This window comes from Dryobates pubescens, chromosome 22 (assembly GCF_014839835.1).
Source record: "Dryobates pubescens isolate bDryPub1 chromosome 22, bDryPub1.pri, whole genome shotgun sequence".
NCBI classification, from domain to species: domain Eukaryota; kingdom Metazoa; phylum Chordata; class Aves; order Piciformes; family Picidae; genus Dryobates; species Dryobates pubescens.
Window position 1 is genome coordinate 4,330,784 of NC_071633.1, and position 18,332 is coordinate 4,349,115.

The 18,332-nt window shown below is 45.5% G+C and overlaps 1 protein-coding gene across 3 annotated transcripts in view; it reads left to right on the forward strand.

Annotated features, from left to right (window-relative positions):
- Positions 1–18,332, forward strand: part of NELL1 (neural EGFL like 1) — a 343,290-nt gene that overhangs the window by 13,621 nt on the left and 311,337 nt on the right. For all 3 annotated transcript variants that reach the window (XM_054171658.1, XM_054171659.1, XM_054171660.1), the window contains exon 3: positions 17,899–18,049. In XM_054171658.1, coding sequence (XP_054027633.1) covers positions 17,899–18,049 — 151 coding nt within the window. The remainder of the gene's footprint in view (positions 1–17,898; positions 18,050–18,332) is intronic.

Below are 18,332 nucleotides of genomic sequence, written 5' to 3' on the forward strand. Positions count from 1 at the left end.
CCTGAATCTCTCCAGGGATGGAGTCTCCACCACGTGTCTAGGCAGCCTGTTCCAGTATTTCACCACTCTCATTGTGCAGAACTTCCTCCTGCTATCCAACCTGTCTTCCGTCTTCCCTGCTCTAGTTTAAAACCATTGCCCCTCGTCCTATTGCTACAAGCCCTTCTAAGCAGTCCCTCCCCAGCCTTCCTGTAGATCTCCTTCAGATACTGAAATGTAGCTCTAAGGTCTTCTCAGAGCTTTCTCTTCTTCATGCTGAACAACTCCAACACTCTCAGCCTGCCTTCATAGGAGAGTGCTCCAGCCCTCTGATCTTTGTGGCCTTCCTCTGGACTCTTTCCAGCAGGTCCATATCCTCCTTGTGTTGGGGGCCGCAGGGCTGGACACAGTATTCCAGGTGAAGTCTCACTAGAGCAGAGTAGAGTGGCACAATCACCTCTCTTAACCTGCTGGCCACGCTGCTTTTGATGCAGCCCAGGATGCCATTGGCCTGGGCTGCAAGTGTACACTGTTGGTTCATGTCCAGCCTCTTGTCCACCCAAACTCCCAAGGCCTTTTCTGCAGGGCTGCTCTCAATTTCATCATCCCCCAGCCTGTATTGATATCAAGGGTTGCCCCAACCTAGGTGCAGGACCTTATACTTTGCCTTGAGCCTCATGAGGATCTCCTGAGCCTACCGCTCCAACCTGTTCTAGTCCCTCTGGATGGCACCCATCCTGTCCCTCAGTCTTGTCAACTGCACCAGTCAGCTTGGTGTCATCTGCAAACTTGCTGAAGATGGCCTCAATCTCACTGTTTATACCACTGATGAAGATACTGAACAGCACTGGTCACAATGTAGGCCCCTGAGGGACACTACTTGTCACCTGTCTCCATCAGGACATTGAGCTGTTGACTACTACCCTTTGGATGTGATCATCCAACCGACTCCTTATCCATTGGAATCCATATCTCTCCAGTTTAGAGAGAAGAATGTGGGGGGGACTGTGTCAAACACTTTACAGAAGTCCAGATAGATGACATCTGTTGGTCTTCCCTTGTCCATTGATGTAGTTACACCATTGCAGAAAGCCACTATGTTGGTCAGGCAGGACTTGTCCTTGGTGAAGCCATGCTGGCTGTCTCTCTCTTAAGTGTATTTTGAGTATCTATTTTTTCTTTGCAAAACTGACCATTTTCACAACAGAGAAATGATCTGGAGTTGGAGTACAATGAGCTAGGAGGAGATGAGTAAGGTGAATCATCTTCAATAAAGGAAATCAAAGATCACTTGGGACATAGTTGTTGAACAATGCTTTGAAGCTACATAAACTACCATTAACTTGGTCAGTTCCCAGAAGTAGTTTGAGGAATACTTGTGTGTACCTATGCAGTGCTGGCTGTTTCCACTCTTTTCTGATGTTTAAATTATGTTAGAACCCTGTCTAGGGGCAAAACATATTGCTGGGAAGGTACAAATTCTAAATCCTCAGTTTCTTGTTCCATATTCTCTTCTTTCAAATGCCCCTTCCCCATCCCCCAAGTCAGTATAGACTAAAGCAGACCCCTAGGCACGTTCAATGACAGTGACCAGTTTCTATCTTTTCCCCTGAATGGTGTCATGCTGCCTTCTGTTGCTTGACATCTTCTGGGTTTCCCATCATGTCTGTAATGATTAAGAAAGAATTCTGAGCACACATTGCCTCTGTCCTCTGCAGTTATTTTTGCTTTCCTGGGAGACAATAATTGTGCTACTTGTCTATCTTTGTTGCCACGGCGGTAAGTACAGAGGGGATGTGGGATAAGCACTTCAGTGTTTCTGTAGTATGCTAAAAGCCTTGACTGCTTCTGGCAACCTGTTGACAAAGTCCCGTAATGAAGATAAGCAGAGAGGAAACAAAAGGTCTCTGCTCTTAAGTGGGCAGAGAGGGGGATGCAGAAATTAGTTTCTTCTGCTGCTACTAAGTGCTGCGTGCTTCCACACAGCGTGAGCATTTAGATCCTTACAATGAAAGTAAATCAATTTAGATAAAAGTAAGAATAACAGCTTGAGTTGCTTTGTGTCTCCATCAGGACAGAAATTGTCTTTTTTCCTGCAAGGGGTTTTGGCAAGCTGATACTCTTTAAGTTATACCATACTGCACATCTGCGAGTTCTATTTACTTCTTGTTTAGTAGAGCTCTGGGAAGTTGAAGTGAAGGAGTCAGTACCTGAGTTGTGCTGCCTTGAGGTGAGTCCCTCCACTGTGCTGAGTATCCTTGGGTGGAGAAGCCTTCCCAGATGTAGGATAAGTTCTTGCACCTCATTTTGCAGGTCTGGATTGCTGGGCAGGTGCTGGGGTAAGAGAGCAGAATTGGAGCATTACCTGGCACTGCTGGGTTAAGACAGTGTAAGAGGGAGGGAAAAGCAGTGCTGAAGAACTGGGTTCTCACTGTAGGCAGTGAAACAAAGTGGTCTATTATGGTTGACGGTTTAGTCATGAGGTCTGTGGCGACAGGCTGGACTTGATGATCTTTGAGGTCTCTTCCAACCTTGGTGATTCTGTGATTTTGACCCCTAAGAGTGATCTCTTAATTTTAAACCAAATTTTGGTGGAAACCTGTCTTTGCACTTGTCCTAGTGGATTCAATTCCTTTTAACAAGAGCTACCCCTTTTGCTTCAAGGGAAGTGGTGTTACTTGAAATGACTATCACACAACATTAAACACATACAATGATTTCAAAATGTTGAAAAACATTCTTTTAAGGATTTCTCACCATTAGAAAGTACACAACAACCTAATAGAAGAATCAGGCATGGAACATTTCACAGAATCACCAAGGTTGGAAGAGACCTCAAAGATCATCAAGTCCAACTTTACTAAAGGACTGTCCACTTCAGGGGTCTACTTTAAGAGTATAGGAAATGCTAATGTTACACAAAACAATGAGTCACCCAAAAACACTGTTCCTGTCCTGGCTGCCTGCAAAAGCAAGCTAAGCATTTTTTTCCACAGAATCACCAAGGTTGGAAGAGACCTCAAAGATCATCAAGTCCAACCTGTCACCACAGACCTCATGACTAAACCATGGCACCAAGTGGCACATCCAATCCCCTCCTAAACACCTCCAGGGATGGTGACTCCACCACCTCCCTGGGCAGCACATTCCAATGGCTAACAACTCCCTCATTGAAGAACTTTCTCCTCACCTCCAGCCTAAACTTCCCCTGGCACAGCTTGAGACTGTGTACTTCCTGTGGTGAAAAACCCTGCTGTCTTGAACTACCTGTGAACAATACAAATTAGATGCTTGAGGCCTCAACCTACTTCTTCTAGACCAAATTCTGGTTTAATCTTGCCACCTGCAAGGTGGCTCTATCAATGACATGAGTGGGACATATTTTTCTGTAGGTTTTCATTTTTGCCACATAAATGGTGTGAGGTAATCATGTCATACTGTGCTGGTTTATGGCATTCTATCATGTGATTGCCTGGCCTTTCCAGCAAGTCACTTGGTGCCATGGTTTAGTTGATTAGATAGTGTTGGGTGATGGGTTGGACTCGATCTCAAGGGTCTCTTCCAACCTGGTCTGGTCTGGTCTATCCTATTCTATCCTATTGACTACTCCCTCTAAGTTTGCGTTTGGCACTTCCAACAGCAGCCAAGTTTGTGTTGTAAAGCTTAGTTCTGTGTTGTTTCTCCCCCCCTCTTTTTTTTTTGTCCTCATCCTTTTCACCCCTTTTGTTTTAAATAGGTTTTTAATCCTTTGTAGAGTGAAAGGTAGCAAAGATACCCTGAGAGAGCAATATGTGTAAAACTGGATCCTGGGGATGAAATACTCCTTGCTTCTCTGATGAAAGCCTAACTACAGATGGCATTCAGACCTGCCTCTGCTAGTCTCTCCACTTTGGCTCATTGTGTGTAACAATGCTGGAAGTTTAAAGCTTATTCTTGGGGAAAATAACAAAGCCACCATGTGTGGGAGGAAGAGTGGGGTTTGAGTGTGTGTCGTGAATTTTCTCGGTCTGTGGATGTCTCTGTGGATGTTCATCATGCTGCTTGGAAAATGAAACAGCACAGCCTTAAAACATGGTGCTTGTGGAATAGTTTGGTAAAGGCCAATGATTTGGCAACTGCACTGCACTTTCCCTCTGGTTTTCCTTTCAGGGGAATCTACTGAGAAGTTGTGGTAGGAGGACTCTGCAGTATTAGTCACAATAACCTTATTAAGGAGATGATGGACATTGTTTAGCCTGACTTCATGGCAATTAATTATGAAGCTGGAAGACATTTAAGTTTCTTTTCTTTCAGTTTTCTTTTGGTAGTATTGCCCACACATTAAGAAGTCATGGTCCTCTGTGTTAGCCTTTCATTCTCTAGTGCTGGCAGTGCTTTTAATGTACCAGCTTTTGGATGGGATATTCTGCCTTTGTAGCTTCATGCCATCCTAATAGTTTCAAAATGTAGCCATTAAAAACAACAAAAAAGTAAACATTATTGCTGGTGTTATTGCTAATGGCAAGAAATGCAAAGGAGAAAAAAAGGGGGGACCCACACACATGTGGCAGTTCTATTTAAATAAAAGCTTATTTTCAGAAACAAAAGCTTATGGAGCAAAAGGGAGCTCTTAGTACCCCAAGCACGTTTGCCGTTACGGATGAACCCACAGCAATGGATGCTATCAAAGTTGTCATATTTTATTCATGAGTTGTGGTATGCTTGGGTGAAATAAGAAAAGCAATGCTCCAAATCATAATTATGGTGTAAAAAGATAAAACAGTTATTATTGTGACATTTTTTTGGGGGGGAAAAAATTCCTAAATCTCAAATAATCCATCCCAAACGTGCAGGGAATGACGGAGTCCGTTAGCTGGGTTGATGATTCTTCGGTGGGGGTGGGGGTGTGCGTGTGTGAGCCTGGAATTTATACTTATTTTGGGAGAATATGCATAAATGCGTGCTTAGATGTGTTCCAAGAAACAGAGACAACCAGAATATTGAATATAAACATAAAGAGGCTGACAGCAGAAATTATACTTCAGTAGAGGAGGGCTTTGACAAATGTATTGTGCCTCGTGCTGTTATCATGCAGTTGATAAATAAAACAGACACCCGGGATTTAATTTGCCTTCGCGGTAACACGGAAGCGATTTTTCCAGGGGAAAGAGAACAGAAGGGCAAATTAGGCCCTGAAATGCATTTGTTTAATGCCTGTACAAATCATATACACAGGGAATAAAGAAAAAAACGTAAGATTTTTGGTAAGGAAGGAGCTGACAGCTTTAAAAGTAATTAAAAGAAACTATTTAGAGTGTCATGTCGCTGGGAGTTTTTGAACCGAGGCAGTACTTTCAGCCCATGCTCGCTCTGAACTTTACAGATAATTTCATTACCTTTAGTTGGATTATTCATGTGATGAAAGGCTTTACTGGGCTGGAAATGAAAACCTTTATGCAGGTGTTAGCCAGGTCTGTTAGCTGCCATAAAGGAGCGCTGGGCAACCTCTCTCTGCAAGCGGAGAAACTGAGTCAGAGGTTTCTGTTTCGCTGAACCTTTCCTGTTAATGAACTGTTTGAAACCTGATGTTTTGATTGACGCGTTTGAGAAGGCAGGTTTTCACCAGTGAGGTGAATTCTGATTTCTGTGTGACCTCCCTGAAGATAGGCTGGGATTTTAAAAGATGCTCAGGCATTCGGCTTTCTATCCTGTTATCCTGTCTGATACCCAAAATATCTTTGAAGAATCCAGGTTATGGGTCACTTGTTGGCTGTCTCTGTCATAGAATAGAATAAACCAGGTTGGAAGAGACCTTCACGATCAGGCTGCGCCAGGGGAGGTTTAGGTTGGATGTGAGGAAGAAGTTCTATACAGAGAGAGTGATTGCCCATTGGAATGGGCTGCCTGGGGAGTTGGTGGAGTTGCCATCATTGGTGGTTTTCAGGAGGAGACTTGATGGGGTGCTTGGTGCCATGGGTTAGTTGTTTAGGTGGTGCTGGATTGGTTGATGGGTTGAACATGTGATGATCTTGAAGGTCTCTTCCAACCCGATCAGGTCTGGTCTATTCTATTCTATCGCATCCAACCTATCATCCAACACCACCTAATCAGCTAAACCATGCAACCAAGCACCCTATCAAGTCTCCTTGTAAACACCTCCAATGATGGTGACTCCACCAGCTCCCTGGGCAGCCCATTCCAATGGGCAGTTAGTCTCTCTGTGTAGAATTTCTTCCTAACATCCAGTCTGAACCTCCCCTGGTGCACCTTGAGACTGTGTCCTCTTGTTCTGGTGCTGCTTGCCTGGGAGAAGAGACCAACCCCCACCTGGCTACAACCTCCCTTCAGGTAATTGTAGAGAGCAATAAGGTCTCCCCTGAGCCTCCTCTTCGCCAGGCTAAGCAACCCCAGCTCCCTCAGCCTCTCCACATAGGGCTTATGTTCCAAACCCCTCCCCAGCTTTGTTGCCCTTCTCTGGACACGTTCCAGCAAGTCAACATCTTTCCTAAACTGAGGGGCCCAGAACTGGACACAGGGCTCAAGGTGTGGCTTAACCAGTGCAGTGGACAGGGGCATACTCATTTTAACCTTGGGAATCCTGAAGCACTTCAGAAATATTTGATGTTACTACTTATTTTTAATGCTGTTGTCAGAAAGTATGAGAAGCATTGGTTGTTACCTGCAAGAAGGAAGAGTGCTCAATGAGAAATTGGAATTATTGTAATATTTGAATTGAGAAATTGGAATTGAATTGAGAAATTGGAATTATTTGTGATCTTTGGTTAAGATTACAAATGGCTCAAGGTCTCTGGTTGCTCTATTGAAAAAGCCTCAATTTTGCTTCTAGGCTTCAAACACACTAAGGGTTAAGGAGGGAGGAAACAAGTCCAAACTACAATTAGTAGCTATCTGCAGAACTTCTATATCTGATTTTTGGTTCTGGATGCTTCTTACCTTCTGGTACCACCTCAAGTTTCTTTTGAACAAAATGTTGCTGAAGAACATGTCAATGTTGTCAAGTTCAGTATATGTTAGGTGATTTTAAAAGCAGATTTGTGGTTTTGGGGTCTGTGGCTGGAGAGCTGCCAAACAGAAAGGGACCTGGGGGTGCTGATTGACAGCCAGCAGAACATGAGCCAGCAGTGTGCCCAGGTGGCCAAGAAGGCCAATGGCATCCTGGCCTGCATCAAGAATAGTGTGGCCAGCAGGAGCAGGGAAGTCATTGTGCCCTGTGCTCAGCACTGGTGAGGCCACACCTTGAGTCCTGTGTCCAGTTCTGGGCCCCTCAGTTTAGGAAGGACATTGAGACTCCTGAACGTGCCCAGAGAAGGACAATGAGGCTGGGGTGGGGTCTGGAGCACAGCCCTATAAGGCTGAGGGAGCTGGGGTTGTTTAGCCTGGAGAAGTGGAGGCTCAGGGGAGACCTTCTTGCTGTCTACAACTCCCTGCAGGGAGGTTGTAGCCAGGAGGGGTTTGGTCTCTTCTCCCAGGCAACCAGCACCAGAACAAGAGGACACAGTCTCAAGCTGTGCCAGGGGAAGTTTAGGCTGGAGGTGAGGAGAAAGTTCTTCAATGAGGGAGTTGTTAGCCATTGGAATGTGCTGCCCAGGGAGGTGGTGGAGTCACCATCCCTGGAGGTGTTTAGGAGGGGATTGGATGTGCCACTTGGTGCCATGGTCTAGTCATGAGGTCTGTGGTGACAGGTTGGACTTGATGATCTTTGAGGTCTATTCCAACCTTGGTGATTCTGTGAAAAAAATGCTTAGCTTGCTTTTGCAGGCAGCCAGGACAGGAACAGTGTTTTTGGGTGACTCATTGTTTTGTGTAACATTAGCATTTCCTATACTCTTAAAGTAGACCCCTGAAGTGGACAGTCCTTTAGTAAAGTGGGCAGCCTATTGGTGATGATTCTTAGCAGTTTACTGCTTTGTCCCAGTGTTGCACACATTGCCACTGGCTCTTTTCATGCTGCTGGTGTAGCCCATGCTCTATTCTGTTAACATGTTGTTATTTTCTGAATTTGCAAATAACAATCTTTAAAGCCACAGGGGTGTGATACCTTATCTAGCGTAGATAAATGCTGGAGAAGATGTTGTAATCAGTGACTCCTGAACTAATTAACCAATGCCACATGTAATTTGATTAGCTCACGTGATTTAAGAGCAGATTATCTGCTTTTAGCGGTAGCGTAACTTCTGGAGCGTTTCTACCAAGCATTTAATTTAAGGGTTCATCCATTTGTAAATAGTCTTGCTTTCAGCATGAGTCCCATGAGAAGGCGAGCCTGAGCTCAGTAGCTGCTTAAAATATTGGAAAGAAGTTGAAGTGGCTGCCTTGGGTAAGAGGTGATATGTAGCCTCAGCAAGGCAATCGCCGCTCCCGGCAGGAGGCTTGTTGCAAAGCTGTTTGGCTTACTCCAGCTTTCTGGTTCTGCTCCATAATGGCCAAATGGTTTGAAGACTGTCAGTCGTGCTGTGTGTGTGCCCAGGCCTGCTGCTCATCCTTCTGCTGCTGGAGAGATGATTCCAGTGCTTTCTTTGGTTGGTCTACCCGTTTGGGTGGAAAAGACAAGGAAGGGCCCTGGAGATGTGAAACCCTCATGCAGCAGTTCCTCAACAGATGCTTTGCTACAGCTCTGTGCCCCCATGTTACCTCAGGCACCTTTTGCTGTCTGGGGCTTGAGAAGCAGAGGTGGCTGCTTGCTTTCTTGGCAACCTCCTTCCTGAAGGGAGGTTATAGCCAGGTGGGGGTTGGTCTCTTCTCCCAGGCAACCAGTGGCAAAACAGGAGGACACAGCCTCAAGCTGCACCAGGGGAAGTTTAGGCTGGAGGTGAGGAGAAAGTTCTTCCCAGAAAGAGTAATTTGCCATTGGAATGTGCTGCCCAGGATGGTGTTGGAGTCACTGTCCCTGGAGGTGTTCAAAAAAAGGATTGGATGTGGCACTCAAAGCCATGGTGTTAGGTATTAGGTAATAGGTTGGGCTTGATCTCTGAGGTCTTTTCCAACCTGGTTGATTCTGTGATTCTACGTATTCATTTCCAATCCTGTGTGGTAACTGCTGCTCTGTTCCTGAGGACTCAATTTCCAAGGTTCAGTTTGACATGCTGATAAAGCAAACAAAGGACTTTTAGACTCTCTGACAACTACTTAATTAACATGAGTGTGGTCATTCTAGCTAGTGCTCCAGTCGGGCCAGTTTTCAAGAGGTGATGAGTCTGACATTAAGCCACTGAATCAGCTAAATTATTGGTTGGGGAGACAAATGAGATTTGATAAGTAGTCTCTGTTTGATTTCTTTAGTGATTCAAAATTCTGCTGTCCTAGGCATCTGGAGTTTCAGGATGGGATTTGCAGTAGCCTCCTGAAAGGAATGAAATACACATGTGTATATATAACTGTGTGGTAGTTTGAGCCTTAACTGGGGCTTAAGAGCTCAGATGGGGGCCAGGCTGAGAATCCCTCCCCCGCTCCCCCCCTCTTCTTTCCCAATGGAGAGGAAAAGAAAGGAAAGGAGGAAATCCACCAAGAATTAATTTAGATTTAGCTTGGAAGTAGAGAGGTAAGGAATTTTCTTTAAACAGTGTATGTGTGTGTAAAAATATCTATATCTATCTATCTATCTAACAATAACAGGCAGGGTTTACCAGGGTAAGAAACAAGGATGGATGAAGAAAAAAAAAGAAATATGGAGTACAAAACCAGTCCTTTGCCAAGGCATGGGGTGCAGCAGGGAGGGCCACATGGCAGAGAAGCAGGGGAACCAGTAGCAGTCCTCGTCCAGGCAAAGGCAGGGCCCAAGAGAGCGAATGGCTGCAGTATCTTCCTTCTTATAGCCTTGCTGGGCAGGGAGGGGGAGTGGAACAGACTAACTTAGTTTCCCAGGGGGAAAACACCCTCCAGGGAGGGCAAAAGCTCTCACAAGCCCTCCTCCCCCTGCTTCCAGGATGGGTGTAGCCCATCACAAACTCTAAATGCTAGATTAAATTTGATGGGAGAGACCTGGTTGTAAACTAGTTCCAAACATGCATATGAGAATGGCAGCAATATATGAACACTTACAGCCGGGGTAGGCTTGGTACCAGGCAAAAGGAGAGTTTACATGGAATTACACTGTTTTTCCACCTTCTCTAGCAGAAGTGCTTTTGCTGTATAGTCATGGGAACTTACCTTTGTAACATTAGCTATTCACCCTGGTAATTGCTCCATCCTCTAATTTAATGAAAACCCATTAAACCGAAACAATAATTAAAATGAGACATCATCTCTGTAGGAGGCTTGCATATTAAAATCACCAAGCATTTCACTGCAGACGGGTCTTATTCTTAAGAAATGGTGTTGGAAGCAACGTGTAAAAAAAGTGATTTATAATGAATACTCATCATTCAGAAAGCTGTGCAGTTAGAACATGATTTCCTGCTGTTTATTACCGACTCTGAGCGGAGCCAGTAAGGCAAAAAAACATTTGCAATGGCTTTTTGTACTGGTGAGAATACCCAGCAGCAGAGCTGTGCTCGTGAGAAAGCAACCTGCCCTCTTAGAAACTATCCTGCCAGGGATGACCAAAGAGAAGGGTGAGGTGTGTTCACCCCTCTCTCTGGGTTGCTGGCAGATCAGACAGGTGTTGCTGGTCACCCCTGTTGCAGTGCAAGGGTCCCCAGAGAGCAGCATAGTGCTTGCTTAGCACCTTAATGTAAGGCTGCAATTATTTTCCCATGGCAGTAGCTCACAGCCTGCTGAAACCTATGCTTTATCCTGATTTGGAAGCAATGTAGGCAAATGGCAGGCATGGTGGATGAATTTGGGTGTGTGCTTAAGTGATGTCTGGGTATGCTGCAGCTTGGCTGGTGGGTATTTGTGGGCTGTCTCGAGCCTCAGTGCCAGTAGCCTAGTTAAGCACCAAAAGTGCTCTGAGGGATATACCTGGCTCCGTGCCTGTTCCCATGACAGGAGCATGTTGTAAAGTCTGTTTTTTGTTTGCATATAAGGAGAAATTTGTGTAGATTTGCTCCCCACAGCTTAAAATAAAATATGCTGTTTGCAGATAGCTGTATTCTGCCCTTGTTATGCAGGGAGGGACACCCATCCTGAGTGTTTCCCTGCTTGGCAGTGAAATGACCTTTTGTTTGGGAGAAGATCCCCATTGTTAGTGTTAGCATCCTTCTGTGAACTTCTGGATCTGTCAGACTTATGTGGACTCAATGGTTTCGGAGGAGTGGGTAAGAGTGGGCATCCATCACCAGTAGTGAGACTTTGATGAAGCACCTTTAGTGAGCAGGAAGGGTTTTATGATGCTGTTGTGTGATTTCATTCTGAGCAATGTTTACAAACTATGCTGAGAGCTGCTTGTTTCAGATCATTCTTCTACTCTTGGCTCTGTTTTTTTGATAACTGATGACTTAAAAAAATGGAGGCACTCTGTTTGTTTGTTTATAATAGAGATTTCAGTTTTACTGGATTTTGCCCATAGCAACATGCAAGCAATGTATGCTGCTGTATTCAGTTCCTAAATTGCTGTAGCTGAAATCCAGATTGTGTCTTGTACAGTTCATTTTTGCTTGCTTGTCCAAAGTGACTCTACAGAGGATCTCCTGAAAGCATGTTGAAACAAATAGCTTTAAGATGATTGAAGGTGCCAATGAAGCAACATGTTCTGCTGTATGTTCTCTACCAAAGCAAGGAAATAAAAGGAATTAGGTATTCAAGCAGGCTAGTGGATGAATCACCATCACTAAGGGTGTTTAGGAAGAGACTGGCTGAGGCACTTGGTGCCATGGTTTAGTTGATTAGATGGTGTTGGGTGATAGGTTGGACTTGATGATCTCAAAGGTCTTTTCCAACCTGGTTAACTCCTATCCTATCCTATCCAGAAATATGTATTGCTTTAGAAATGGTGGTTTGATTTGGAACTGAATGTAAGCATTTTTCCTTTAATGGAAACGTCTGTTAAAGAAAACAATCCTTTTCTAGATGGATTTGGATTCAGCTTGTAAGAATTGGTACATGTTTTTCTCTGCTTAAAATTCCATCCCAAATCATAGAATCAATAAGGTTGGAAAAGACCTCAAGGTTCATCAAGTCCAACCTGTCACCCAGGACCTCATGACTACTAAACCATGGCACCAAGTGCCACATCCAATCCCCTCTTGAACACCTCCAGGGATGGCAACTCCACCACCTCCCTGGGCAGCACATTCCAATGGTTAACAACTCTCTCAGCAAAGAACTTTCTCCTCACCTCCAGCCTAAACTTCCCCTGGTGCAGCTTGAGACTGTGTCCTCTTGTTCTGGTGCTGATTGCCTGGGAGAAGAGACCAACCCCCTCCTGGCTACAACCACCTTTCAGGTAGTTGTAGAGAGCAATAAGGTCTCCCTTGAGCCTCCTCTTCTCCAGGCTAAACAACCCCAGCTCCCTCAACCTCACTTAGTACCATGAGTTGTTGACACCGTCATCAAAATGAGTGGCAAAAACATTACCTGCTTTCCTAGCATGATGCTTTTCTTTGTCTAACTCATTTTGCCTGCTTCTGTGTGGTAACAGCATTCTTTTACTGTTTCTAATGAAGCCACCTTCTTATTTGGGCTTCTAATATATCCTGGGCTATAAGTGGCAAAAGCCTGAGATTTTAGTTTTCAGTTGCCAGAGCTGGTAATGCCTTGACCAGTGGATTCACACAGACAGACGTGACTTGAGGGCCTAAATCAGGTTTGGAATCCTGAGTTATTGTACCTTCTTAATTCCATTTGTCACACAGGGTTGGAATGACCCAAAGTACCAGTACTTTTCATACGTACAGGGTAATGCTTGCCCTGACATCACTGGCCCCAGAGCACCATGACCATTCACCTGGACTGGTCTTCTGATGAAGTGAAACCAACCCCATGCTAAAAGAAAATTCTGAGTCTTATTTTGAAGGTCCTGCAAGTGAGTGTTGTGAGTAATTGCAGCTGCAGGTGGAATTTAGCAAGGTGGCTGACTGTGTAAGAGCTTGCTGCAGCCAGGCAGGGTGCTGTGGTCTTCATTTGCAGATCCTGGCTGGAGTTATGCTGCTGATCCCCTCTGTAAGTTTAGCACTGGGTGCCTGTTCCTCTGGTAGCTCTTTTTGGTTTGGTAAGGTTGTGCCATTGGAATGTGCTGCCCAGGGAGGTGGTGGAGTCACCATCCCTGGAGGTGTTCAAGAGGGGATTGGATATGGCACTTGGTGCCATGGTTTAGTAGTCATGAGGTGTTGGGTGACCTTGAGCACAGCCCTGTGAGGAGAGGCTAAGGGAGCTGGGGTTGTTTAGCCTGGAGAAGAGAAGGCTCAGGGGAGACCTTTTTGCTGTCTACAACTACCTGAAAGGTGGTTGTAGTCAGGAGGGGGTTGGTGTCTTCTCCCAGGCAAGCACCAACAGAACAAGGGGACACAGTCTCAAGCTGCACCAGGGGAAGTTTAGGCTGGAGGTGAGGAGAAAGTTCTTCGCTGAGAGAGTTGTTAACCATTGGAATGTGCTGCCCAGGGAGGTGGTGGAGTTGCCATCCCTGGAGATGTTCAAGAGGGGATTGGATGTGGCGCTTGGTGCGATGGTTTGGTCATGAGGTCTGTGGTGACAGGTTGGACTTGATGATCTTTGAGGTCTCTTCCAACCTTGGTGATTCTGTGATTCTGTGCTTGACATGGGCTGAATGCTCTCATGTGGGACAGGGCAACCAGGAGAAGGCAAGGTGGTGTCCCAGGGAACAGGAGTGCTAGCACCAGGCGGGGAAATGTGGGACGGCAGCGGCTGAATGGGTTTGGCTGTCCTGGCAAACTGCAGCATTGCTTTGTGCTTGGCTTTTCTTCCTTGGACTTGTGGCTTTAAAGAAAAAAAAGAAAAAGGCATTAAAATCAAGCAACAAATGTTCTCCCTCAGACACAGGTGTATCTTCTGCTTCTCTCTTTCACTGAAGGCAGAAAGTTGCCTTCACTTGGTGCTCTGAGAAGATTTGTATCTGTTGCTTTTTGAGATAATTGTGTACATTTGTGTGGTGTGGTGTTTTTTTTTCCCCCTCTTTTTTTTTCTTTGCTTGGTTAATTTTAGAAACACTCTGGTACATTAAAAAAACACCACAACACACCAACCCTCCAGACAGTCAGTATTTCAAATTAAGGAAATATAATCACATGGAAGGGCATATGAAAGTCGTATCTATGTTTGTTTCATATTTTTTTTGCTGAGATTGCATTACCATTCAAGGGTGCAGTGATGTTTCACTGAAGATTACTGTATAAACCTATATTGTTCTATATTATGGAGGAAATATGACATTTCATTACAAGCAGACAGTTATTTTTATGGAGAGCATAAAGAGTATTTTCCCTTTCAGGCACCTGTGGTGAGGAGGTGTATGTATTCTCAATTTTCTTTCCTTTTCTTTCTTTCTTTCTTTCTTTTTTTTTCCCCCTTTTCTTTTGAAGTGTGAAAATCAACCTGAAAACAGAAAGCCCTTACTCTTAAGTGGATCATACTGCCAGTTCATTTGTAGGCTGCTTTCACAGTATCACTAAGGTTGGAAGAGACCCCAAGGATCATCGAGTCCAACCTGTCTCCACAGACCCCTTGACTAGACCATGGCACCAAGTGCCACGTCCAGTCTCCTCTTGAATACCTCCAGGGACGGTGACTCCACCACCTCCCTGGGCAGCACATTCCAATGACGAATGACTCTCTCAGTGAAGAACTTTCTCCTCACTTCGAGTCTAAACCTCCCCTGGCGCAGCTTGAGACTGTGTGTTGGTTTCTGCACACCAACAGATGACATGCCCAGCAATTAGAATAGAATAGACCAGGTTGGAAGCCACCTTTGAGATCATTGTGTCCAACCCATCATCCAACACCATCTAATCAACTAAACCATGATTAGATTGCGTGGTGTGAGTAAGGACACTGCCAGAGAGGGGCTGGCAGGCTGGCCCATGGGGCTGAGGTGATACAGTGTTGACTGGGTCATGCCTTCAGTGAGACACTGTGTGGCTCCTTCCCAGTAGTCAGGCCCCCGATTGTGAGCCCAGGGCTGTGGTCATCACTCTGACAGGCTTGTGTTCAAAATGCCACATCATGTGCCCTCTGAATCCCTGTGAGCCTTGCTGGGCTCCTTAGCTTTATGAGTCCACTTGAAGGCTGGACTTTTGCCATCTTGCAGTGGAATTGCCGGGTAAGTGCCTGTGGGAGGTTTAGGCTATGCCTTTAATTTTTTTCACAGATTTTGAACAGAAAAGTAGTAAAATGTAAATAAATCACTGTTGGGTGTGTAAAAGGAAAACAAAGATGATTCTAAACAATCCCATTGGAGAGATATCTACTATAAGATCTGGTTATCAAAACTCTCCCTTCCCCTCTCCCTTCCCCTCTCCCTTCCCCTCTCCCTTCCCCTCTCCCTTCCCCTCTCCCTTCCCCTCTCCCTTCCCCTCTCCCTTCCCCTCTCCCTTCCCCTCTCCCTTCCCCTCTCCCTTCCCCTCTCCCTTCCCCTCTCCCTTCCCCTCTCCCTTCCCCTCTCCCTTCCCCTCTCCCTTCCCCTCTCCCTTCCCCTCTCCCTTCCCCTCTCCCTTCCCCTCTCCCTTCCCCTCTCCCTTCCCCTCTCCCTTCCCCTCTCCCTTCCCCTCTCCCTTCCCCTCTCCCTTCCCCTCTCCCTTCCCCTCTCCCTTCCCCTCTCCCTTCCCCTCTCCCTTCCCCTCTCCCTTCCCCTCTCCCTTCCCCTCTCCCTTCCCCTCTCCCTTCCCCTCTCCCTTCCCCTCTCCCTTCCCCTCTCCCTTCCCCTCTCCCTTCCCCTCTCCCTTCCCCTCTCCCTTCCCCTCTCCCTTCCCCTCTCCCTTCCCCTCTCCCTTCCCCTCTCCCTTCCCCTCTCCCTTCCCCTCTCCCTTCCCCTCTCCCTTCCCCTCTCCCTTCCCCTCTCCCTTCCCCTCTCCCTTCCCCTCTCCCTTCCCCTCTCCCTTCCCCTCTCCCTTCCCCTCTCCCTTCATCCTTGAAAGCTTTGATAAGGGATGTGAGATTTCTGGCAGTTGTGCCACCTTTAGGCAAAACCCCACCCAAACAAACAATCCCAAATTGTGAGATACTAACCTTCAAAACAAGGATAATTATCTTCCTTTCACTTCTTGAACATTTTATCTCTGAGTTTTAATTGTACCTTGGAACTCAATACAGGTGAATTGCCTTGTCTGTGTAGCAAACTGGGTACTGGTGAATGTAATGGTGTATGGGCTGTGTAGGTTTGTGTCTCCCCCATCATCTCCAGCTTTGTAAAAATAAACTAGATAACATTTATGACCAGTAATGGTAAAGATAATGAAATCTAGATAGATAAATCATAATCAGGTGTTCTGTGCTGGGTTGTTTATCTCTCTGCTCCCCTTTCTGATGGCAGGTGGAAAAGATTTCGTTGTTCTTTGAAGATTATTGCTGTGCTATGATAAAAGTGATGTTGGGCAGACCAATAGTTTGAGGCTGTAAAGCAGGCATCATATTTATTTATCAGGTGAATTTGAGCCCCTGGCAAAGATTTTTTAACTGATAACATGATTTTTGCTGTCTAATTTGCAGTACATTTCAGGGGTGAGCTGTTCAGAGTGGAAGGGTGTTAGGGATTCTGAGTGTGTAGGCTCATTTGGAGGGCTTTAAGCTGCACAGGAAAAACTGAGACAACCAATTACCAAACATGCTTGAGTACTTTTTCCTTGGAGTTTGGTTTCAGTCCATGGCATTCCCTCAGTAGTTGTGTTTTTTTGAGTTCCAGGTTGTTTTTCAAGCCAGCCTCTCTTTCTGTCTGCAAAGCCTCATTTAATGACACATTTTTTTCCCTGCCTTTCCCCCTCCCTTTTTTCCCCCTTCTCTTTTCTTTTTTTCCCGCAGAGAAATTCTGAATTGTAAATCCCATCACTTCTTTGTGTGTACAGCATTCATGCTGGGCCTGATTCTCAGGATTCAGTACAGTTCCACTATGGTTTTCTACCAGCTGAGAATTTGTGCCAGCATTTCTGGCTTCAAAGTAAACCTTTGGAAAGGAAGCCACTGGGCTTCTAAATGGTTGTGACCACAAGTGGCACAGGTCTTGCAAATGTGTGACAAAGGCCCAGCATGAGAGACATGGCAAGGGGTGGGGAGGTGAAATGCCCATGATTTCTCCCTTTTGTCCTTAACTGCCTCTCGTAGTGATGATATGTTGTGAAGAAAAGGAGGAGATGAAAATGAATGTGGTGGGAGATGGTGCATTGGAATCTTAGGAGATCAAACTGAGAAGGCATGTGGCTGCTTGGACATCAGCAGGATTAGTGAGGCTGAAGTGTTTCTGCATCTGCCTGGTCAAGCTGTGGTTTAATAAATATTGCATGAGCTGTCACGCTTTGCTTGTTCAAACTGAGAAGTCCCTGAAACGATGGCGGGTTGCAAGCGTGTCCTGTATTTATTTCTCAGGCAGAAGCACAGCCATATAGCATTATTAGCTATCATACATCTCTGCCTTATGCAGGGCAAGGACAGGTTTCCTCTGATGTACGACGGAGAGGTGGTAGCGGAGTCAGTGGTAAAGACTGAAATTGGCGCTTGGTGAATTGTGCTGGGAGAGGCAGTGCCTGAGATTCCTCAGAACTTAGGAGCTGATTTATCTGACTGCAGCACACCTTATTTACAGCAACTTAATCTGCTCACAGCAGACACAAACGGCTCGGCATCCTGTCAAAAATTCTGTCAGAAACTCAGCAGCTGACCAGTTGTGAACTTGTCAAAGTGACAAGCGGCCACGCTGACAAGGGATGCCACTTGGGTTCCTTCTCCGAGCAGGTGCAGTGGCGGAGAGAGGTAGCCGATTCTCAGAAATGAAAAATGCTGAAGGGAAAGTGAAAAATGAAACCTGAATCTTTCTGGTGTAGCATTTTTACTGTACTCTTGTTTCCTTCTCTTCCTCTTTTTCAAAAACAAACTACCCAGATGTAGAAAGAGAAATCCACGCAGCGCCCCACGTGAGCGAGAAGCTAATTCAGCTCTTCCGCAACAAAAGCGAGTTCACCTTTTTGGCCGCCCTGCAGCAGAAGGCATCAACTTCTGGAGTGATAGTGTCCATCCGAGACCTAGAGCACAGGTAAGAGGAAAATGTTTCTCTCTTGTACCATAACAATATAAAAGATACCGAGCGTTCAGTGCTCTGTTTTGACAGCGTGCCGAAATGGTAGATACCAAATCTGATGTGCAAGTTAAAGCCTTTCTGCAGAGTTTTCTGTTTTCTGGTGGTTTTTTTTTTTTGGCTGTTTTTTGTTTGTTTTCTTTTGTTTTTATTCTGGGAGGAATGCATTATTTATGTGTCCTAGTCTGTAAAACAAATTAACTTCAGCAGGGGGATTAAAACCAGTGTAGTGTAGACATGG